Source organism: Pavona decussata, unplaced genomic scaffold, assembly GCF_977016875.1.
Source record: "Pavona decussata unplaced genomic scaffold, jaPavDecu1.1 SCAFFOLD_433, whole genome shotgun sequence".
NCBI lineage: Eukaryota > Metazoa > Cnidaria > Anthozoa > Scleractinia > Agariciidae > Pavona > Pavona decussata.
The window spans coordinates 284,098-308,137 of record NW_028145790.1 but is presented as its reverse complement, the minus strand read 5'-3'; the positions used below and the strand labels follow the sequence as shown (position 1 = coordinate 308,137).

The 24,040-nt window shown below is 39.2% G+C and overlaps 2 protein-coding genes across 2 annotated transcripts; both read right to left on the bottom strand.

The window, feature by feature from the left end:
• Positions 1-115: 115 nt before the first annotated feature.
• On the bottom strand, positions 116-9,447 carry LOC146450674 (uncharacterized). The gene is made up of 6 exons (XM_085100115.1): positions 8,809-9,447; positions 5,404-5,850; positions 4,789-4,839; positions 3,134-3,460; positions 1,670-1,759; positions 116-259 (listed from the first exon to the last, which is right to left on the bottom strand). Exons 1-6 carry the CDS (start codon positions 9,056-9,058, stop codon positions 225-227), a joined length of 1,200 nt encoding a protein of 399 aa, XP_084956241.1. The 5' UTR covers positions 9,059-9,447; the 3' UTR covers positions 116-224.
• A 2,415-nt stretch (positions 9,448-11,862) lies between these two features.
• On the bottom strand, positions 11,863-22,357 carry LOC146450673 (uncharacterized). The gene is made up of 6 exons (XM_085100138.1): positions 22,126-22,357; positions 17,347-17,411; positions 16,629-17,310; positions 15,067-15,651; positions 14,314-14,367; positions 11,863-13,251 (listed from the first exon to the last, which is right to left on the bottom strand). Exons 1-6 carry the CDS (start codon positions 22,340-22,342, stop codon positions 13,235-13,237), a joined length of 1,620 nt encoding a protein of 539 aa, XP_084956264.1. The 5' UTR covers positions 22,343-22,357; the 3' UTR covers positions 11,863-13,234.
• Positions 22,358-24,040: the final 1,683 nt, after the last annotated feature.

Below are 24,040 nucleotides of genomic sequence, written 5' to 3'. Positions count from 1 at the left end.
ATTTTTGTAGCACTAGTCACTAACTTCGGGTAAGTCTTCTGTGGGGAATGCCCAAGATACCAACTCCAAATTTTGCTAAAAGGCTATATATTTCAATCAAAACAAAACTTCCAACTCAGAATTATGAATGCGTTTATTTGCCATCATAAAACATATTTTTTGGCCAAAAGACTTAAAAAGCAAATTATGCAGTTTAAAAGATTTCCCGCCGGTCTGTCCTGATTTTAGTCCCATCCACTGCAATCGTAACAGGATTCACCTGAAAAATAAAGCAAAGTGTAAAAAGTTATGAATAATTGGTAGTTTACCAAATAAAGCGGAACTTTCTAGGGTCAGTCATCGAACAAAAACGATTACGGACATCCGACGAGGACATTAAAGTAAAATAGTTGAAATGCTGTTTCCTGTATTCGCACATCAGTTGATGACTTTTTATAAAAGCAAATGTGTGTGATTTAACACAGTTAGATGTGTTCGAAATAGGTAAAAACTTAAATTGCAAAAAAAAAAAAAAAAACAACAAAAAAAAAAAAACAAACAAACAAAATAGGGGAAAAAAAGAAGAAAAGTTAAGGAAAGGAATCATATTCCTGGAGTTTTACGAGCTGTTGCTTGGTTTTCAAAAATGCTAGCGGGTCTTTTTTCGCACTTATTAATCCCTCTTAAATGGAAAGGGATTGTTTTCAACGTTGCGATGTTTGAGGTCGCTGATTTTAGGTGACCTTCTTAAAAAAAGCGCTAGTTTTTCTTCATAATTTTATCCGAATTTAAGAGGCGGGTGATGGTTTCCCGTGAAGATATCCCATTCAAAAGAGCTACTGACTAAGTGCCCCTGAACCATTCGCGTGACGTCTGTAGGATTATATGCATATCTATGCAACGATATGACGTCACAGATTACGCCATCCACTAATGGTGTGCGGGGAAATCGACGTTGGCAATGAATTCAGCCGATGCTGGTTTGCCAGGTCGCTCCTGCTTTCGTCAGTCTGTTTATTGCAATTGTAGATTTTGTTGTTTCTAATAGACTAATTAATTGGCAATTAAACAAAGATTTAGACCTGTGGTAGCTAATTTGGCTGAAAGCAGAAACTGAGCTTTGGTCCCGATTTGAGGAATTTTATGGCCCAAATTAGGCGCTCTCACAAGCAGTTTTAAGCAGTTTTTCGTGCAACTTGTCTCGCGATTTACTGGATAACTAAATACAGGAAAGACTGGTTAGGCAGGTGATTGAGTTATTTACTGAATGACTGAATGAATATGCATGGACGGAGACGAAATATTATATGCATGAAAAAAACTACTGAAACTAAAATGATTTAATTCCATTAATTAGTGGGACCCCGGACCCAGCTGACACAAAAAGATCTAGATGATCACTTCACATTATTCATGTTACTGTTTTTTTACCATCTACTGGTATAATACGAACTCAGAAAAATGACCAGCTCCCAGTTAGCTTGATAGCTGGGTTCAAACTGGTCTTTTAAGGTGTACTGTACAAGTTTAACTGTAGTTGCTTTCACTGATGTGTAGGATCTTACACAGTGATTGGTTGATTAGTTACTGAAATCGTGAGTGACTGAACGAATGATTGGCTGATCGAATGTTTAATTAGGTGATAAGATCGTTCTTTGAATAAGTATTTTCCAAAGGATGATTGTTTTACCCTTGGCTCCTTTTTGCCCTGCTGGTCCTAAGTCACCCTTCATCCCTGAATATCCTCTTTTCCCCCTTTTTCCTTTTCGCCCTGGAGAACCTGAAATAGAGGAAATTAGCTGACATCATTCTTGTCAGATTTGCACTGAAGCTTGAGGCTTAAGAGGCATGCTGAATTGACGAAAACATTATAATGGGAGTAATTCTTATCAGGGGCGTAGCGTGGGATTTTGAAGATGTACGCACGAAAAACTAGGGGGCTCTGGAGGCATGCTCCCCCAGAAAATTTTGAAATTTAGGGTCTCGGAAATGCCATTTCCTGTTTTTTCTGTGGGGCATTTTCAATAAGTAATGCGGCAAAAATACAGTAGAAAGTTGTTTATTTTAACCGTTTCCCTAGTGATTTCTGTAAGCTACAGTGTTCCGAAAAGAAAAAAATACAAAGACAGTGAAGACAGGTCACAAGCAAAGGGCGAGGCGTTGATCCTTAAGACAGGCAAATTCCGTTACCAACCTGTCAATCTCCACGTTCTCATGTTCATGTATATGAAGGATCGCTAGGGAGCTTAATCTTTCGTCCGTCATCGTACTTCGCAGAGGAGATTTTAGTCTCTTCATGCTACGGAAGCTACGTGCGGCAGTGCATGTAGACACAGAATAAGTTAACAATGTTACGAGAGCAACATAGTACACCGGGATAAAATTGGGAGTTTGCGTGATCAAGAGTCTTAACCAAAGTCTGCGGCGTCGCATTCGGATCCATGCCACTCCATTTGGGCTTCCATCTTGTGAGGCGTTTTTCCTATTTTTGCTTACCACTCAAATGCATTTTTCCATTATTAGTGGGCAGCACTGAATTATTAATGCTTGGATAATGGGAATTCTAATAAAAAACGCCAGTATAATGTGAAAATATGAAATTATTACCCAGCAAATTGAGTGAGAAAAAAAGTTTTATCCCAGATCTCACCTGTACGCACGGGCGTACGTGCGTATATGGACGCTACGCCCCTGCTTATGAAATGGTATTTAAAAGCCTCGGCTTTAGGGCTTTTTAATAAGATCACTTAGACCCCATTAAAAGATATTTACGAAAATGTTACAGGGATAAGGGATATAGAGAACAAAGATTATTCGGGATGTAAGGGCACACTGTTCTACAACAAAGGAGATAGGGGAAATTTAGGGATGATGGACAAGCCGGACCTCAATCATGAACGTGCGACGCATTTCACGGTCATGGGAGGCTGGAGGAATTTGTCGAACTGAGGCGTTTGACTTCTAATGATTAATCAAGCAAATCATCATCATCATCATCATCATCATTATCATCAGTACCACCACGAACACTATCAATTCATAATCGTCATTGCTATCACACATCATCATTATTATCGCTAGAAGAAATCTGCCAATTCCCATTTCGTATATACATAAGTTAGGCTCGAACGTAACCTCTCTACCGTCGACTTGCCTTTCATTCCAGGAATCCCGTGCTTGCCAGGATAGCCCCGGAAGCCTCTTAACCCACGTGGTCCAGCTGAACCAGGACGTCCTGGTTCCCCAATTTCTCCTTTCACCCCTTGTAGTCCATCTTTGCCAGGATCTCCTTCTTCTCCTTTATCACCTGACAGCCCCGTTAAGCCGTCGAATCCTTGTTCACCTTTTGCTCCGGGTATGCCGCTTGGTCCTCGACTTCCTGTAAAACCTCGTGGGCCTGGAGGGCCTTCGAAACACACTGTACCGGAAACTTGACAAACAGTCTTCTTCATTTGCCTTTTTATTTCTACACGAATATTTTCTGAAAGTAAGACGACAGCATGAGCTTAGTTTCCTATTAACTTGACAACAAAATGCGCAATGAAAGAGCTATATTTTTAATTTTGAACATTGTGGATGAATCTTTTCAAAGCGACTAAGAATTTGTATGCACCTAAATTTTACGCAAGAAATTTACTCCACTATATAATTGATTAAAGAGTCGTTAAATCTGGCAGCTTGATCTCTACACCAAGAATCAGCGTCTCCCCTCCCAACCTCTGTGAAGGATGTAAATATTATTTTGAGAATGGTGCATGCTCTGTGTTTAGCACCTTTTAAGGGCTTATTAAATGATCTCTTGGTTTAGTACCGGTTAATGTAATATAATCAACCTATGTTGAAAACAATATAGTATAGATACCCATGAGGGAGCCCTGGCTAGAGGGTAAAAACCAGTTAACTTATTTCACTGAGAACTATTATTCCTTGATAGTCAACAATGAATACTAGCCACAAACAAAAAAATAGATTCTAGTGCCCAGCACCATGAGAAAGGCCTTTCAAAATGTTCGACGAACATGCCAAACTCCCCAAACTAATCTAGAATTGACAGAGGTCAAACGTAAGAAAGAAGAAAAGTCCATAAAAATAATGTTTATGCCTTGACAATTTTTTGGTGAATCTGTGAGTTTGCTAAAACATTTCATTATTTACTGAAAAGGTTACTAAAAGTCTTTTTTAAAGTGGAGTATGTGGAGACGGCTCGGGGCTGCGTCTTTTTTTTTCTGCTTAAATGTGTGACACCCGGAGAAGAAACTTACCAAATAGTTCCAAAAACATTTTGTTTAAGTAAATTGTAAAATTGCTTAGTAAACTCACAAAAACTTTATCATCTTTGAGTTTTCACCGTGGTTGATATTCAGCCCTGAGCACAAAAGCAGTAAAATGATCTATTGATGTCCTGCACCTTCCCGCTGTTACAATCGTTATACGAATACTCAGTTTTTAGTCGAGTTATTTAACCCTCTTTCTTTATCAGACAAAGCATGGCCTGTCATGTGCACGTGCAAACCAATTTAATTTTCTCTGATTGTCGCATTTACAGCGAAAGGTTGTGTACTTGGCCTTGAAAACGTGGTAAAAGGCTATCGGGTTTAGAATTCAATAAAACTAAGTTTTCAATAACATTGATTCTAGAGATAATCACTTTTTGGAGATATGGTTTAATTAATTTAAGTGTTATAACTTCCTAAAGATGAAAAATGGTCATTTATATTATTTAAAAACCGCTTGCTCAGAGAGGTTTCCTGTAAATTAGTTTGATATTGCTCCCGACTATTTTTGAATCAAACAAAACTAACCCTGTACCTTTCATTCCCTTCTCATTCGTCGTTACCTTTCCTGGCAATCCTTTTTCTCCTGTGTAAAAAAAATTACATCTTTATCACACATTAGCCAGTAAAACGTGTAAATCGTCATTCATGGTCCATCCTCCCTTAACCCTATCAGGCTTTTTGCCGTCTTCTGTGGCTGCGAGGAGGTGAGGGGGGAGGGGTGGGGAGAGGGAGGCATTCGCCTTCCAACGTTACTCCGAGACTAAGGGAAAGCCACCTTGGATATCTCGATTCCTGAAAAATTCAGAAAACCATGAAAACTGAACGAAAAGTAATCAAAATCAATCGAAGAACACTAAGATGAGTTAAAAATATAAACGTTACTCTTACAAAAAAAATTGATAATAATAATAATAATAATAATAATAATAATAATAATAATAATAATAATAATAATAATAATAATAATAATAATTATAATTATAATAATAAGTCCTGAGGTTTCATGGCTTTTTGCTCAAATAATAAACAGTTATTTAGCTTCAAAGTCGGTGTGGACAGATTCCGCCCCTCCCCTCTAGATGGCGTCCTCCCACGCTTACCCCTACCTTCATGGACAGTGAACTTTACACAATAGGGATGACATTACCTTTTATTCCTTGTAGTCCTGGCCTTCCTTCTGGTCCCACCGGTCCGGGCTCCCCAGTTTCTCCTTTCTCTCCAAATGGACCCATCAATCCATTGAGTCCTGGATCGCCTGTCATTCCTTTTACACCATCAACACCAGGTCTTCCTGGATCTCCTTGAAATCCCGTGTAACCTCTAACTCCTGGTGGCCCTTCTATCGAAAGTCCTCGTGATCCCTTTGACCCTTTCGGCCCCATCGGTCCCCATCCCCCGGCATCACCTTTTACACCGGGTGGTCCTGTTTCTCCTTTTGAACCACGGGGACCTGGGGCACCTGGCTTGCAAACTGTGCCTGGATCTTGGCACAGCTTTTTGATTTCTTCACGAACTCTCTGTAAAGTAGCAGGAACTCGAGAAATGTCTGTCATGCTCCGACGAGTACGTCCATTAGTGCTTTGGGAGTTTTCCTCTAATGAACAAAACCAAATAAAAAGACAGGTGTCTTTTTTGACATTTTACTTAATGATGATCCAGCATACTTTGGAAGGAAATGAAGGAGACAATTTAAAACATTAAATTCCTGGAGGGTGAGGGAGGATACTCAGAAGATTTTAGGATGGGAGTGTACCACTTGGACTCTGAAACCCTTGCCACTCTATTCTATGACCTGAAACCAAAAATCCCTACCCTATTGTTGTTATTCCCGGGGACTGTTCCGGACTAAAATTTTTTTAACGGATATACGAATCATTACAGTGATGCTGTGTTACAACGTAGCTGATTCATTTAGTTCGAATACCCCTTGCTTTCTGTTTCATGTTACATATATTAATTCGAATATCACAGATCGCTGTTAGTCTATCCAATTAATACTAAGATAGAGGCGAACTAAGTAGTCGAGAATATTGTATTTTTTCCGTCTGCTACGTGACCATTATGACCTTTGAGGGTTGTGGGAGCTCTATCCTCTAGCAAGATTGAATGACAACTGAGCTGTCATTGGCCATGCCAAGGTCCTTTTACACCGGAACATCTTAGTCTCAGACCGACCACTTCTTAAAATGACAACTTCCCTCCGACAAATTACAACCGTGGTAAAACAAGACATTTCTTCGCTTTTCTAATCCAAAATACCAGTACACGTGAGCCTAATTCCTCAATTTAAAATGTAATTGACTTAAAAAAAGAGCTTTTAGGCCGGCGTTTCAAGTTATTATATTTTGGTAACTAGCTCTTCTTACTCAGAAATAGGCCTTAGCACAGTTTCCGACGCCATTTTGACGAGTAGGCAAACACGTCTGAAATAACAGTGTTTGTATGGAAATCCGATGTCAAATAACTTTCATAAAACATCGCTTCTGAAAAATTCATCAATTGGAAACTTCTAGCACTATGCAAACGATTTTAAGAGAAAAAAATTGGAGGGATGTAGCTGTGCCAGAAAGCGTCCAGTCGTGTTTTTAACTTTCCATACATTTGTCTGTATAGCGAACCAGCCGTGAACTGCTACTAAAAATAGTTCGCGGGAAAAAAATACAGGGAAATGTATGGAAAGTTCAAAACACAACTGGACGCTTTCTGGCACTGCTACATCCCTCCAATTTTTTTTCTTAAAATCCTTTTCCTTGTGCTAAACGTTTCCAATTTATTTGGCTGATGGAAAACTATTGCACACAAATTAACTGAGCATGACAAGCTAACAAAACATCAAGACTATCTCAAGGTAGCGGACAACGAATACTCCAATAACACAACGTGTTACTTTACTTTTGAACTATTAAAAATATACCATGGTGTTATACAATAGTTCTTCTAAACTGAGTTGATGTTCAAGTTACAGTTATAGTTTATACTTCGCTTAAGTAACCGTTTAAATTCAAATACATTTAGAAAAGTGCTTTAACTTGTATGTCTCAGTTTGAGTCTAAACTAAGCTCTTGACGGTAAACAAGTTTTAACCATTTGCAATTCCTAGCAAAACAACTTACTGGATGATTAAAGTTGCTATTACTATTTGAAGTTACATTTTGATGCAGGGCCAAGTTCTAATAGTGCTCAGCCAACTAACTTTTGTCTTTGGGATTCTTGTAAATTTAAGTTGTAACCTAAATTTAAGAGAAGAGGTTTTAATAGTAAAGTAGTTTAAAAGAAGGATTAATAGTACTGTTACGGTTAGTTATGTTTTGGTCAAAATCCTTAACAAAATATAAGCATATTTTTTTACTGTTCTAATAAAAATCAACTTTTATTTCTAGTGGGCTTCTACTTACTTTTTCTCATTTCATATTGTACATACAGTCAACTCTCGCCTTGCCGACACCTCACTATTGCGGATACCCCTATGATACGGACAGCAGCTAATTCCCCGGCAAAAATAAATTACAGACGTTTGATTGAATTAAATTTCCGCTATTACAGACTGTCGCTATTAAGGATACTAACTCGCGGTCCCGAGGGTGTCCGCAGCAAAGGGAGTTGACTGTATATTGTTAGTATTTTCTAACAGCCAGTCTCACGCTAGCACTTACATTTACATTGAAGCGTTAACTCCTAGTTTTAAACGAAGTACGTGGAGACTTGTCGGGCTTGTGTCTTTGTTTGTTCAGTTCTGTTTGAATGTCAGTGTGGAATCCGGAAACCCCACTTAGCTAAGAGTTCCTTAAAGATTTTTAGTATATCCTGAAATGGTTAAGTGAACTCACAGACTCGTAACAAAACTCATCAGCTTTTCCCTCTCAAAGCAAAACACATATCTTTAACAGACGTTTCATATTTTTTGCGCTTGACCACCGTTAAGTAAAAATATCACAAAATATCATACTCTTTGACTGCAAGAGTCGAACTCAGAACACTTTGCGTATTGCATGTACTGGAAATTATCTGATTACATTTAGACTGCAAGCAGTCCCTTTCTGGATAGTCGAGAGGTGCAAACGAACGGTGGGAGCACTGTAAAGTTAATATTAATGACTTTTTTTCTTAGTGTTGTTTTTTGAAGCTAAAATGTTTTAGGTCTTCTGTAAGGCATGTTACACCCTGTTCAGTCCGATCGGAATGTTTCAGTGCATCCAGTTATTTGCTGTAATGCATTTTGAGTCATCCTGTTTTTGCGCATTGTCTGTCCCCGTCAAATTTATGTAACCTTATGGCCATGAGCGCAACCCTCTCGACTGACCAGAAAGGGACTGCTTGCGGTCTGGATCTTAAGGACGACTGATTCTCTTTATATTAACAAGGTTCAATACAAAAGCAAAATACGTTTGATTTATATACAAATCGTTATTATCACCACAAAATATTCTATGTTACTTCACCTAAAACTATAAAAAAAATTAATATATTACAGACTCGTATGCTTGTGTTAGGAAAGTTGCTTTTTAAAACACTACCTGTAATTTTTCTAATAACTTGAATACTAAACACCTACCGCGATCAGATTCCTCATGTTTATTATCCTGGGTCTGAGCTTGTGTTTTGATAAGATCTTTAAGTTTCTGAATTTCCTCCATCAGCTTCGACTCCACCATTTTCGTCTGACGGTCCAGTGAATCAACATGCACGAAGAGCGCAATCGTTAAACAACTCCCAACAAAGGACAAAATACAGAAACACAAAAGAAGTTTCTGGTTTGATTTGTCGCCTGTAGTGGGCTTCGTTTCTTTTGCACGATCCTCCATTGCTTCAGCTCTTTGTCGCTGGACGCAGCTGCAAGCAGTGCTTGTCTTAATTAGAGACTACTTTAATTTTGCGCTAGGTCAAAGCAGGGTTTTATATTTATGACCATTTCAGAAGATTAAATTTCATGTAAGTGAAATGCTGTGAACTGTTAAATGAAACCAACACCGGGTCAACAGTGCTGAAAGAATAATGGAGTAGTGGGCGTATATGGGATTACTGTCTGAATGCAATAATAACAATGAGAAACCTTGTAACTTGCTAGCGTTTTAGTCATCTTAAATGCATGGAAAGAAGTTAAGAAGTTAATATTAATGACTTTTCTTTCTTAGGGTTGTTTTTTGAAGCTAAAATGTTTTTAGGTCCTCTGTAAGGCATGTTACATCCTGTTCCGATCGGAATGTTTCATGATCAGTACATCCTGTTATTTGCTGTAATGCATTTAGTCTTCCTGTTTTTCCGCATTTTCTGCCCCCGTCTAATTTATGTAACCTTATGGTGTGTAAAGGGTGATCCTGTATAAACAAGCTCACAGTAATCCGAATTTCCTATCAACAAGATGATTAATATACTAGAAATACGTGATTCGCAAAGTCTCTCAAGCTTGGGCTGGGTGGAAAGCCCTCTTTACTCGTCATCTGAATTTCCTATCAGCAAGATGATTAATATAATATGCTGATAAACATGTTAAAAGAGTGAAATTAGGACCAGACAGGCTATAAGGTCGGTCTGTATGAGATTCAACTGACAGCTGAAAAAGGGCTAAAATTTAAACCGGAAAGTTGACGGCAGAAATTGAACTGATAACAGAGATTACATCCCTCCCATCAAGACCCTTTTAAAATTCTGCTGCTATTGACCAGGGTACAATCGAGTGCTGAAAACAGGCTCGAGGCTTAGGGTTTCAAAAATGTTGGAATTCTCCCAAATTTACTTGATAAAGGGCCACTGAGGTCCTGCTACTCAGATAGGAAAGTCCACTAAAATTGGTAAATAATGCATGTACTTAATAATAATAATAATAATAATAATAATAATAATAATAATAATAATAATAATAATAATAATAATAACTTTATTTATCCTGATAAAAGACCGGACAGTCAAACAACAAAGGTTGATAGACTGGTATTAATCGGTGACCAGCACATAAGAAATATATAAAAATATTTACATGAAAAACAGCGGTAAAAAAATAGTTCAGTGAAGATTAAATATAACAAGATGAACTAAGCATCGCTTTTACAAATATGATTGACCCTATCCATGTTCATCAAGTAAGTAAACGTTCTGACCTTAAACTGTGCAAGTGTTCTTAGCTCACGTAACTCTCTCAATAGTTTGTTCCAGGCACTCGCCGCCGAGAACTTAAATGAAGTCTGACCACATTTGGTCTTAACTAGTGGTAGATCTAATAATGTCGGATCTCTAAGAGATCGACAATATCTTTGTGATCGTTTTGCTAAGTAGCCTGTCAACTGCGTAGGGCAGTTAATATTATTAATAATCTTGTATACATACTGTAACTTGATGAAAAGGCGTCAACTAAAAAGTGATAACAAAAGCAATTCAGCGCGTATCTTCTTAGTACACGTCTTCCGGTCAGCATGTAATATTATTTGCCGTGCCTGATTTTGTAGGTGTTCTAAGCCACGTTGGGCGTTCTCCTTGCTGCATTCACCCCATACAACGCAGCCATAATCTAGCAAAGGTAGCACAGTCTGTTTGTAGATTCTGAGCAAAATATTGCGACTATATTTAATTCGTAACAATGGAAACTGTCCGGATATCCGCCATGCTCTGCTTGTCTTTTCTTGTTTTCTCACGGTCAATTATGAAAACTGAGGGCGTTTAAAGGATGCAGTAATAGGAACCATCTAGAGCAACCCCTGGCCCAATATAGTACACGTCTGGACAAATTCAAGTTACTGAGGAAATAATTTTCAGAAATTATAAGACTCAATAGGGCTCCAACATTCTACTTTATCACGGTGATTTAAAATTTTGATGTAGACCCGGTAACGCATAACAGTAAGTTGTCTAAGTTTACACTACAGGAACGAGCACTTTAAAATTAGTAAAAAGCTAAGGCCAAATTTGAGAGTCTGGTCTTTTGAAATAAGCTGGGACCGGAGATATATATATATGTGTATATAGTTTCATTCAGTCTGAAAACTTTTATAGACATTTGTATGGAAACGGGTATTAGTTTTGCCCGTCCTCATACAAATGTTGGTTCTTGAGCCCCATTAGTGTAAGTTGGCAAGACTTCCAAGCGGAAGCACTTTTCGAAGAGAAAGTAGCGGAAGTCGGGCCTAACTCAAATACGTGTTCCTCTTAACTTCCTTCAATTCCGGTGTCGGTCATCAGTCGTTCCTTTCCAGCTCACTTAATTTTGGCGCAAATTCATAACGACACATAGGCTCACTCACGCAACATATCAGGATCTCGCGCAAAGAGAACAGCGTTACTTCCTCGTAGATGGCATTTGTTGCTCTTACGACATCTGACCGAGTGATCGCTGAAATTGTTTCAAACCGTGATATTGTGTAGTTTGTAAACGTGGCTCAGTTAGAAAGGCTTGTGAAGCTCATTTAATAAACAAACAAAATTGCACCCTCTTGGTAAAAATAGACGTGACGAAGCACGTCAATAACATATCTTATATACTTGTAACTTAGTCCTAAACAACCGATCATTGTCACGCATTTTAAATTTTCAACCTTTAGTTGTAATTGTCACGATCCTTTTATGTTTTCTCTTTTTTTTTTTTAGCCCTCGAGGAAGGTTTGTGTCGCAAACCGAGATATCGCGCAAATTTGTTATTTTAATATATTAAAATATATGTCAGTTGTTCTAGTCATTTTGTTTATTTTTCGCCACCTCCGCCGCTAGGATTATTCTGCCGTCAGTATTTTGTATTTGGGACAATTTGCTGATCCAGGTCTACAAGAGATCCGGCACCACTTTGTCGCTGTGGTCTTACAGATTTTTCTTGCATTTGTGGGAATATAGTTTGATGAGGGGTTAAAGCTGCCTTCCTCCTACACATTTTATTTATGGTTTTTATCCTTCCTTGTCTTGTTCTGTTTTTGTCTTTTTTCTTAGCTCTGCATCCTGTTTCTGCCGGGCAAAAGTTAAAATGCCTGCTGCCATGGACATTTCGCTTGAGAAGTTCGAATTATTTTGAACACAAACAAAAATCGACACCTTAATCCTTTCATACCCACTGCTTCATATAAAATCATATAGAAATGTTCATCTTACAAAATGTGTGTAAATTCTGTACCGTTCAGTTGTAGTTGTCCCTTTTTGCATCGACAGTGTTGAACTACATTCGCAGCCATGTTTTGAACCTGAGCACTCTTGAGCGCGCCAGACCCAGTCTCGCTCTTTTCAGCAAGTATAGCCGTTTGACTGCCCATTCTTTTCTGGGTCCTAATTAATTTATTTGTGCATTGAAAGATACAGTAATTGTAATTAATGTTCTAATATATTTGTAAAGTACACTGGTGTAAGTATCCGGCTTCTTATTTAGGGAATCGGTTTAAGTAATGCTCTTAATTATTCTTTTCCCGCAAACAATCCTCGGTGACCCAGGGGCAAACAGTCGGAGTAAACTTCGCTAGTTCCAATTTCACTCGTAAAATCTCCGCCCCATCCCGACTGTCTGTCCCCCATCTCCGAAGGTGAGCTCAAACTAGCCGTTGCAAAAAAGAAAGCCTGAAAAAAAACCCTTGAACGGTTTAAAATAAATTAAGGCTTTCTTTTCACAACTGTTCAAGTTGCGTTCTTAACTGCAATAATCTTTCATTTATTGTTTCATCCACAGTCAAAATATATCATATGATATTTCATGCAAATCTTTTCCATCTTAAAATAGTTTAATCAACAATGATCGTCTAGGATAGTTGTAGTAGTCGCATGGAGCTGGGTGGCAGAGAACGAAAGGTAGGGCTAATGAAAAAAAGTGCTCAGAAAAATAATTATATAAAACCAGAAATGAAAGTCACTTAAAAGCAGGAAACTCTTGAATTAGAATATAGCTGTAAAAAAGCAGTTTTATTTGTGATAATCATGAAACATTTCTTTAAAAAAAAAGCACAGACTTTGAAGTACTTCAATGTAGGTCAAGAGCTCTCTATCGTCTGCCATCTCATTTGATTCCAGGGAGATCGTCACAGGCCGGCATCGCCTTAAAGATTAACCAAAATATCGCATTTTAGAAGTGCGGTTACACTAATATTATAACCTTCGCGACGTTATGGGGAAATTGTTGCTTTCAAAACCAAGAACTGACTAGCTAAAGCGTAGTTTTAGTTATAGTGGTGCTCTTTTGTGGAAAAATCTTCCCGGGAAAGTACGCACAGCCAATTCTTTAGATGTCTTTAAGAGAAGTATTCATAGTTGATTTGCTGATCAGTACGCCCACATCGCAAATATATAAACCAGTTATAGAGAATTTTTATTTATTTTCTATTGAAATACTGATATTTTTTCAAAAACATATTAGTAATTTATAGGCCCATTGACCTATCAAATGGTCGATAAAATATCACGTGCGGTGGTTTTAAATTCCGATAAAACCTCCTCCTTATTATAGTAGGCGGTGTTTAATGTTTTTCTCGTATGAATTATCTTGACACACGCTTTTCCAGGAATGTTTTTGAAGCCCTTCAAAAAAACTTGCAGCACGTGTTCTATCAGGCCTAAAACGACTCTGCTGCGGCTCGTGGTTTAAAATCCCAATAAAACACTTCTGCTCGTGTTTTAAACATTACTTTAAAACCGTGTATAAATAAAGTTTTAATTCATTCAGCCTGTGAACAGGCTCCCATAGTGGGGCATAGGACGAAAAGAACGGAAAGCTGAGCGAGCCAAGCGCGGTCTGGGGGTAAGAAAGAAAAGGAGGTGGGCTCCCTCCCTTTCTTTCTGGCCCTTTCACCGGATTCTGTAGTAAAGGAAATTATCTGTACCAAAATGTAGAGCCAATGATGCAAAAAAGAGCAAGGCTGATTTAACGATCAGACAAATATATTTTGCCAATATTTTGAAAGGGAAAGGCCCCGCCTTCCGAAATATCAGAAATATATATATTTCCCTGACCGTTGAATCAGCCTTTCTCTTTTCTCAATTACTTGATCGATCCATTGATTGATTGGTTGATTTGATTGATTGATTGATCGATTGGTTGATTTGATCGATTGATTGATTGATTGATTGATTGATTGATTGATTGATTGATTGATTGACTTACCCTTTGGCCCTCTCTCTCCTTGAGGTCCCGGGAGACCTCTGTATCCCATCACACCTGCAATAAAATGTTATGAGTTTGCATCAGTTGTGATTACACTTGACTTAATCTCTAGACAGATTATCCGAGAGCAATCGTTATTTCTGGTGCGGTAAGTGTAACGGATAATCGGTCTAGCGAGCAGATAGAGCTGGACAGTTTCTCAGTGTCATACCAGTTAGGGTTAAGGACTTGAGAGTAACGTGGAACACGACCTGGAGGCCGCCAAAATTATCGCAGACTATATATTCATATGGAAAAGCAAGAACAACAGCTGTAAATAAAATCAACAAACAAACAAACAAACAAACAAACAAACAAAAAAGGAGCGTCACAAACGTCTTGTCCTTCAGACGCAAAACCCTAAGGTGTCATAAGGGGATTTAGACTACGAGATGGACGAGACGGTCCCCGACTTTTCTTGGGGATGGCCAAGCGACAGAACCCCATGCGCATGCGCGAAAACTGTATCCTGCGAGGAGACGCATCACGCGAAATTAAGGAAGCCTGTCGCTTTTCCTTGTGGAAGACAATTTTCGCGCGCTCAAATGGCAGAAATAATAAGCTATGGCGCGTAGTCTAATGGACACTATAAAATGCGTTACAGACGACGTACTATAAAGCGTCTTAGATGCTAAAGGTGTCACACTAGATGCGAAAATCAAGGATGTTACACTGTCGATACATTTGTACGGATAGAACGAGTTTGACACCTACCCTTTGGCCCTGTAGGTCCCACTTCTCCTTTGAATCCTGGTAATCCTCGGGGTCCTGGTATTCCTTTAGCTCCTTTCTCGCCATCTACCCCAGGACTTCCTTTGATTCCTTTAAGTCCCATCGCACCCTTATCTCCTGGGTGTCCCGCTGGTCCTTGAGGTCCCATCGTTCCTGGAGGCCCTGGCATTCCTGCAGGTCCAACAGGTCCTGCCACACCGCGAGTTCCTGGTTCTCCTTTTGGCCCAACCAGGCCAAAATCACCAGGTTCTCCCTTTGGTCCTTGAGGTCCTGGAAGTCCAGCTTCACCTTTTGGCCCTGAATAGCCCATTTCACCGGGAACCCCTGGTGATCCCTCGTCGCCTTTGTTCCCAGGTATTCCATTTAAGCCAGGATCTCCTGGTTCCCCTTTCTTTCCTGGTAGTCCATCCGATCCATCCGATCCTTTGACACCAGGTGTTCCCCACAGGCCTCTTGGACCCTGATCTCCTTTTGGACCGCGCGGTCCTGGGGGACCTTGCACACAAACTGTACCAGGAGCTCGGCAAAAAGCTTTCATGTGCTTTTTTATCGCCTCAGCAACGTTTCCTAAATATGAGTACATATGAGACACCAACAGAAAGTTAGGTAAATGTTTCATATCTATATAAGATTTGGTTACAAAGAAGCCTACTGCAACTAAACAATTGTATCCAGTACAATCCGACCTCTGAAAAAGGAACACGAAGTAAACTGCTTATTCAGTTAAAGTTACATGATTCTACCTCGATTCAAGTGGTATATTTAATTAATGAACTTCACGGACGATAACTCTCAAGGTTGTGAATGTGTGAAAAATGAACAGCTGAATGTAAAACTGTGAAAGGATGAGGATAATAATTCAGGAAAGTGTATTACCATCCGCTATTCCAGCAAGCCAGAAAGGGGCTTATACCCTCCCCTCCGCTCCCCTCCCCTCCTTTGTCGCTTACTTGATGAAACGCACGCGCTTTGCTACAGAAATGATAAAAATGCCAGTCATGGTCAAGGCACAACTGCTGGTTAAAAAAAATGCAAGCTGACTTAAGTTTCCTCGATTTATTAACCGTGATTAGGAATGGCTGACGACGGAGACCGACGACGGACAAATCGGAGAATCATTCGTCCACGTCTAGTGAGAGCGCGCAGAAATCAAAGAGCGTGTTATAATAGCTCATAGTCAACAACGAGAAAAGTTCTTTTTAATTTTTGTCATAACCTAACAGCTTATTTTTCTTTTGGTCTCATTGACTTACAAATTATTTTACATTTATGATCAGAGGATTATTTTCTGAAGAAACTGGGATGCTTCGCTGGTGGGGGAGTAGGAACGAATGTTTGGTTTTATCAATAGAGTTGACATCGTAATTTGGCCACCGTAAAGAGATTCGAGTGCTGACGTTTTGAGGGTTAGCCCGTCGTCAGAGCGAATTCGCTCTAACGACAGGCTAACCCTCGTCGGATTACTTTATCAACCCCGTTGATAAAACCAAACATTCGTTTTTCTTTTGTGTTTACTTAGGGTAGTGGTTGGGAGTGTCGCATACCTCTGATTACTTCTCCTGGTTGTCCTTTCCTTCCATCAAGGCCTGGTATTCCTTGCTCTCCTTCAATACCGGGATATCCTCGTGCACCCTTGTCACCCATCTCACCTGTTTCACCTGGATAGCCCATGTCACCACGGACTCCTTTTTCTCCTGCGTCTCCTTTAGGTCCAACATCGCCATCTTCACCAGGGCTGCCTTGTTCTCCTTTGTCTCCTTTTTGTCCGTAACCATTTCTACTAGAAGCTCCTCGCTGTCCCTTCTCTCCTTTCAGTCCGTAGCCCTTCTTACCGGGGGGCCCTTGTTGTCCCTTGTTACCTTTTTGTCCGTAACCTTGCGCACCAGGAGCTCCTTGTTCACCTTTCTCTCCTTTTTCTCCATAACCCGTCTCGCCGTGGACTCCTTGCTCTCCCTTGCCCCCTTTTTGTCCGTAACCATTCTCACCCGGGGCTCCTTGTTGTCCTTTTTCACCTTTTAGTCCATACCCCGTCTCGCCCGGAACACCTTGTTCCCCCTTGTCGCCTTTGTGCCCATAGCCTGCCTCACCGGTGGCTCCTTGATCTCCCTTGTCACCTTTTTGTCCGTACCCTATCTCCCCGTGTTGCCCTTGTTCCCCCTTCTCACCTGGTGAACCGCGGGGGCCTGGGGCCCCGGTCACGCAAACTGTCCCTGGGTATCGGCAAAGCTTCTTGATTTCTTCACGAACATTTGCTAGATTGACAGGAACTTGAGGGTTGGATGTCAAGCTACGACGAGCAATCTTCCTTGTATGTTTGTAACTTGGGTCTGAAGGAAAAGAACCAGAAACAATATATATATATATAGGTTTGACTTGAATAGATGATTTAAATTATGACGGACGGAATTTCTTCTTAATGTATTGTCAAATACAGCAACCATGTTTCAAGAAAATTCAGGAAATGAAGGATAGCTTTGTAACTTTACTTTCACGCCGTAAATTCACCAGTACAGAATAAATTCTGTCAAAATTTCTCCTAAATATTTTATATTTAAATGAATTTACTCCAACACTTACAAACGGCCCTAAAAAAGAAAAACTGCTCAACATTAATGTCGTGTTTCTAAGAAAAGAATTACTCAAAGAGGCTGCAAGAGTAGTAGCTGATGACAAACGTCATTTAGTTATGTTGTCTGCGGAAAATCGGAGGGAAAGCTGTTCAAAGTACCGCACCACTGTAGGTAGCTAATCCTGTTTTTCGAAAAGTTGGAGCGAGGAAACGGAACTGCAAGTTACTGATGGAGCTTGTCTCTCAACGAATATTCAGTTTCATTATTCATGAAGTCATGGTGGACTCAATATACGTGTCCTCACATAACAAATATCCTACGATATGCGTGATTTCGTTATCGGGAAAAAAAAATGGCAGAGCGCGTTCAAAAAGTAACGACCTCGCAAGAAAACAAAAAAGAAGGCAACCAGATGGGATCATTATCAGTAGCAGAGACCCTTATATAAAAATAACACAAAAATTAATTAAAAAAACCCTTATGTAAATCGTCTCACTAATATAGCGACTAATTATAATAATCCCTAGACGTAAGGATTGATAACCCCCGATGTTAGGATTTAAAATCCTCAAATGTAAGGATTTAAAATCCTCGAACGTAAAGATTTTTAACCCCTGGACTTAAGGATTTATAACCCTTATAGACATAAAGATCAGTATAATCCCTGAATGAAAGAATTTATAAATAAATCCTTACGTTCAGGGGTTGTAAATCCTTACGTCTAGGGGTTATAAATCCATGGGTTATACAAGTGACACGATTTACATAAGGGGGTTTTTATTTATTTTTTGTTTTATTTTTTTGTAGGGGTCTGTGTCCAGCTACTGATAATGATCTCAGAATGGTAATGGTTAGTGCAAAAACTTTAACTGTTTACCTTTTCGTTTATGAACTGAAAAATTACAGTACAGCATTTCTTTTTTCGCTGGAGTTTTGTATTGTCCCGTATTCTAGCAACTGATCGAAAGTTGCAAACAGTATTTTCTAAGATTGGTTCTCACAACAATTAAACAGAGTTCTTGACTCTCCTAGAAGAGATGGAGAAAACCGAGCTCGCAAAGTGCCACGAGAAATTTTCTCTCTCTGGTAAACAAAAAGTTAAAGGGAGTACAAAGCAATAACTCTCAAAAGCACTACAGCTGGCTGAAAAAAGTCGCAGCTTAGTATCATAACAGTTCCAGAGTTCTTGAAAGCAACAAGGCAGTAGATGCGTTTGTCAAAACACCGAAGATAGTTGGTGAAATTGCTTGCGCAGTAAAGAAAAAAAAAAACCCTCATCCGAGAAATCGTTACAAAGCTTTTCTAGTCTGTTCAGCTCGGTCCAGCTGACACAACAAATCCTTCGCAAGTTCTTTGGTTTCAGAAATGTGGAAATTTTTGCCGGAGCGATTGGCGCACTAGACGACTACTCAATTTTGATGCGTAAGTTTGGTCAACGCCCTCGATTTCATTCGAACTTGAACAGTTCTGCCACTTTCATTCATGCACGTCCGCGCGCGGTCAAATGTAACAAACAAATATTTATTTTAAACAAATAAAGATTTTAAACAAATAAAGATTGTCTCCAGTTTTTCTGCTATAAACCCATGTGTGCTTTGTTTTCAATGTGTTGAATAATTAAACGATAAACCGGCCTGTTCAATCTTACGGAATATCCCCTGATTTTAGCCAACTCGGTCTATGGACTTGTCGGCTAGGCTAAGTATCAGGCGATTTCGCAGCATAATTGTTTAGTATCCCAACATTTGATAGATAGCTCGCTTTCAATCATTCTCAGGGTGTAAGACCATCTGCTTTCAGTCAACATTAGTGTCATAGCTGGAAGTGCTAGGTTCGCTTTCGGACAGCGTGCTTAAACATCTTGCATCGAGAAATTTTATATCTCTCAATAATCAGGGTACATGTAATGAAAACTACAAAATTTGGTAATATGTGCTGTTGGGCCTGTTGTCGTTATTTGTCACATTTAATAGTCGTGAATCGTGCAAAGGACCCCCCTTACGGCCCCTCTTGAAAGACCAAACTACGGCAGGTCCAGCAGCCGTAATTTATGGTCTTAGCGTGTTGTTTTCGCAGCTTGTAAGCTAAAAATGCTACGAGATTTTTGGATGGGTTAAGATACACACAAGGTATCTAAACATTATTTATCAATAAGCAGTAAAAACAAACGAGTCACTGGAGATCAACCTAAGTTTGGAGTACTCCTATGGATCAATCTGATCAATTCTCCGGCGTCTGTTGATTGGCTTCCCTGCTCTCTAAATTACTCGAAAACACGGTTGCTTTGGCCTGATGGCACAGATTTAACAATTAATTACATCCATTTTGAAATCACTGGTGATCCTTGGAATCTGATTGGTCCAAAATGGTGCAATTTATTCCCAAATTGCACCATTTTTTGCTCTAAATCGCATTCTTTCTTTAGCCCATCAAAATGGAAATGAAGTAACACAAATAGAATATTAATATTTACAATGATACTCTGTGATTTCAAAATGGATGTAATTAAGTGGTAATTGAACTTCATGTCGTGCAATTTTGGTCTGAAATCATACTTGTGATTTCAAATCACGCGTATGATTTCAGACCAAATTGCACTCCACTCAGTTCAATTACCAATATTAATAACATAGCACAGTGGCTTATTGCCAATAAGTTGAGACTACGAAACCCATCATATTTATACACTTGGCGTCAGAGTGATGTACGCAAGGATTTCTGACCCCTTCAGAGTGAATTGTAGAGCGCGGCATTTCGTTGCACGCAAGATCTGATGACTCCTTAATAGAGGGCGAGGGACAAAGGTTCTTAGCTCAACTCAACTTACGGTTGGGGCCACACTGAAGAGTTTTATGTGGTAAACTGCCTTATTCAAAGTGCTACACTAAACTTTCTTTTCGCTCACCGGTCAGCTAAACGCCCACGCAGACACCAAACACTTTCCAGATGGCCGTCGAAATCTGTACTGAAACGGTGGATTTTGTGACAGATCCTTCACTTCGCAATCGTGTGACAAGTTTCTCAAAACCATCAATCTCAGTTTTCTTTTATGGATTTTGAACGCGTGGTTGTTACGATCGTAACTCTTTTCCTTGTGCATGCTATCCCTCTGTTCTATCGCTCTGATCGCTGCGACAGATGATAAGGCGATTGCAAGCGTCATGTTTGCAAGGACGGAGCGAGTTTCTTACCTTCGGAATGCCGCAAATTTATAACAAGGAGACTTTGACAGACAGAGAATACGCAGAATCCAAAGAGCTGGTTCAGTGTTCAGAAATTGCATATCAAAACACTAGACAAGTTGTCAACTAATTAAACGAAGTTTAATTTTACGCTTGATAAAGCATAACCTTTTAGAACGCTTTGCTGAAACGAAATTTTCGCATTTCAGCTTTTTTTTCAGTTTTCTAATAAAGTTTGAGGCTTACTTTTAAGAGTCTGTCAACCGTGTCTACTATGGCAAACGTGTAGCTTTAAAATGGTAAAAAAGCCCAGCTAGGTGTGACCTCAACTATTCTGCATTGCTTTCAGTACTTTACGGTTACTAATCGCAACTTAATTTCTGGGCGTCACGTTTGCCGCACGCAAGGCTTTATCTTGTCTTGGTTAGAGAGCATAGGGCAATGGCTTACTTTGTTCAATAAGATAAGTAAAATAAAATACTTGAAAAGAGTTTTTCATATCATGGTGCTAAGTTATGATTTTCACTTTCAGCCAAAATCAAAACAGTGTAGTCTTTTCTGTCGTTCAAAAAATCGCTACGTGCACTGACCTCCTACGCAGATTCTTTTAGCGTTCGTCCTACGTGCGCTTAAGCTAACATTAGTCATGAAATGATCATTTATTTCCGTATTGGTTTCTTTTTATTGTAATAATATTGTACTATATATTTTTTTACTTATAATAATCATTAAATCACCATAGTATTATTATATTACCATACCCGATTTTTTGGTAAACCAATTCTTTCAATCTTTGTAATAGAAATTGTATGTCTATTACTATTATAATACGTGTATTTGTTTTGCGGTAGATTGTAACTAAAAGTTGCTCTCTTTTTCTCTTTCGTTATTGTTATAATTGTATCGGTGTTTCTTTGTCTTGTAGCGGAATCAAGAAAAATGTACGGCAGTTTAACCTGATACGGGAGGGGGGGGGGGGGGAGGTTCTAAGGTATATTAATGAAGGGGAGGGGGTAAGAAATTAGGAAGCCAAAGTTTTAAGATCCAAAAAATGTCAATTTATTTGGCCGAGACGGTAACCCAAACAAGAAAATTATTGCCCCTCCCCATCCCCCAAAAGCTTCCTATCGCATATCCCCACGCCAAATTAATCTAGGCCTTTGTCCCTCCCCGTTAATAACGTACCTAAGTAATCCCCCCCCCCCTCCCCGCTGGTGCCTGATGTGTCCACTAAGCCGAAACGTGTGAAATGTCCATATGCTTATCACACAAAATATGAATACACTCACCAGTAGAATTGCGTTCGCCGTCGTCTTTTGCGTTGATCAGAGATTTTCCGTTGCTCAGAAAAACAGCTTCCATTTGTTTGAACTTCATTTCTGTTCTAACGAATAACGCGATCGTCAAACAAATGCCAACAAAGGACAGAACACAGAAACTCACGAGAACTTTTTCTCTTGATTTGTCGATCGGAGAGGACTTCGTTTCTTTCCCAGAGCCATTCATGGTGGAGCTGGAGAAAAGCTGAGACTGCTGCTCTAAAATTTGAGTTAGGCCGTGACGGTGCCCCGCTTATATCCTAATTTTTTTTAATTCCTACTATCATGTTTCACAGGATCTGAAACGCTTAATTTTCCTAATTCATGAGAGCAGAAGTAAAAGTAAAACGACACCAATCAACACTGTCATCGAAGCCAAGGAAACGCGGGCGTGCAAAGCAGACCTGAGGTTAACTGTATATAAAACTGTTAATGAGTAGCCATTGGCGTTAGAACTGCTTATCCTTGGCATGGGCTATTAAAAGTTAGCCCTTATTTTGCGTATACGTAAATAAAATCAAGAGAAATTATTTTATTACTGAAACGTTTTAGAAAAGATACTTTTACTTATTTTTGTCAGGGTGATCCTTTCAGCGTTTCTAAACAAGACTACTGTTATTATCAATGGGTCGAGCCCTGGGTGTGGCGGCGCCGACCATACGGGACAGGGAAAGAGCGGAAGAGCTTAAAGACAGGATGCATATAACACCCACTTTTGACCTTTTAGCAGACTCAGCGGCACCGTTCGATAGGAAGTAATACCAGTTTCCTTTCTTCTGAGAAACTAACACTTAAATCAGCTAAAACTAGAAATACATAAACGTTCTTTTTTGTGATTTCACGTAAGACTGTGGAATGAGGCACCGCGTCGTATAAGACTGATTTACCTAAGAAAGAATTCAAAGGAGAAATTCGCCGGCTCCTCCTCAATATTCTGGTAAATGAAAATGACTATATTGTAACACCTATTATAGTACGGAAAATAGGTCTCGCCAATTAGTTGCAACTCGTTAATTTTACCCAATACCTCCCCTAAATTCTATTTGTTCTGTCTTTGATTGTAATAACTGTAATAATATTAATTTTATCCTTAAACAGTTGTTAGTCTGCCTGCCTAGATTAGCTCTCGCTTCCTGTGGGCCAGTCTCTCTTTTTTCTTAATTGCTTGAATTTTTGAATAAACTCGATGTTTTTTTTTCCAGCTGAAAGCTGAAGGTAGATTAACCTCCTACGCGGACGTTCTTTGGCTCGTGAGGAGGATTGCGTGACGCGTGACGAGCCAAACATCTCCTTAGAAGGTTATAAAAGGTAGATAAGATTACGTTGGTCAGTTGGCAAGTTACAACGCGTTGTCCAATGTCGGGAATAATGTAATGTCGCCACAGAGCACAGAGGAATCCGCAAATTTGACCATAATTCCGAATAAATTTACCAACAACAACAAACTTTATTTTCATAAAGATCTAAACTGTTAAAGTATTGCAAAAAGGCCAAAAAAGTAATAAGTTCTGGTAACTAATGAGCGTGAATTAAAAAGAATTGTAAATGATAAAAACCACCCAAATCAAATTTTCATTACAGCCGGTCAAATACCATACGAAGGTCTAGAACCCAAAGAAATGCAGACTCTTTTTTATTGCGCGGGCCTCAAGCGTTTATGATTGAATTGTATATTCTTAACTTAAATCTAACTATATGGTTTATTTATTTTAAGATGGGTGAATAAAGCTTATTATTATCATTATTATCAATATTATTATTATTATTATTATTATTATTATTATTATTATTATTATTATTATTATTATTGTAAATGGTTTGAACCCAGGAGTCATGTCATAAATACGTAAATTATGATCATCCGGGTGAGTGTAGTCCTGAGAAG

Bases quoted from the DNA above. Each gene is read 5' to 3' on its own strand.
- LOC146450673 (XM_085100138.1), bottom strand. From the start codon at position 22,342: ATGAATGGCTCTGGGAAAGAAACGAAGTCCTCTCCGATCGACAAATCA. The intron at 17,311-17,346 runs GTCAATCTAGCA...GAAATCAAGAAG, and splicing joins CATCCAACCCTCAAGTTCCT to CTTTGCCGATACCCAGGGAC. The intron at 15,652-16,628 runs GTATGCGACACT...ACTCATATTTAG, and splicing joins ACCAGGAGAAGTAATCAGAG to GAAACGTTGCTGAGGCGATA.
- LOC146450674 (XM_085100115.1), bottom strand. From the start codon at position 9,058: ATGGAGGATCGTGCAAAAGAAACGAAGCCCACTACAGGCGACAAATCA. The intron at 3,461-4,788 runs GTACAGGGTTAG...TCTTACTTTCAG, and splicing joins GAATGAGAAGGGAATGAAAG to AAAATATTCGTGTAGAAATA. The intron at 1,760-3,133 runs GCAAGTCGACGG...CCTCTATTTCAG, and splicing joins CGGGATTCCTGGAATGAAAG to GTTCTCCAGGGCGAAAAGGA.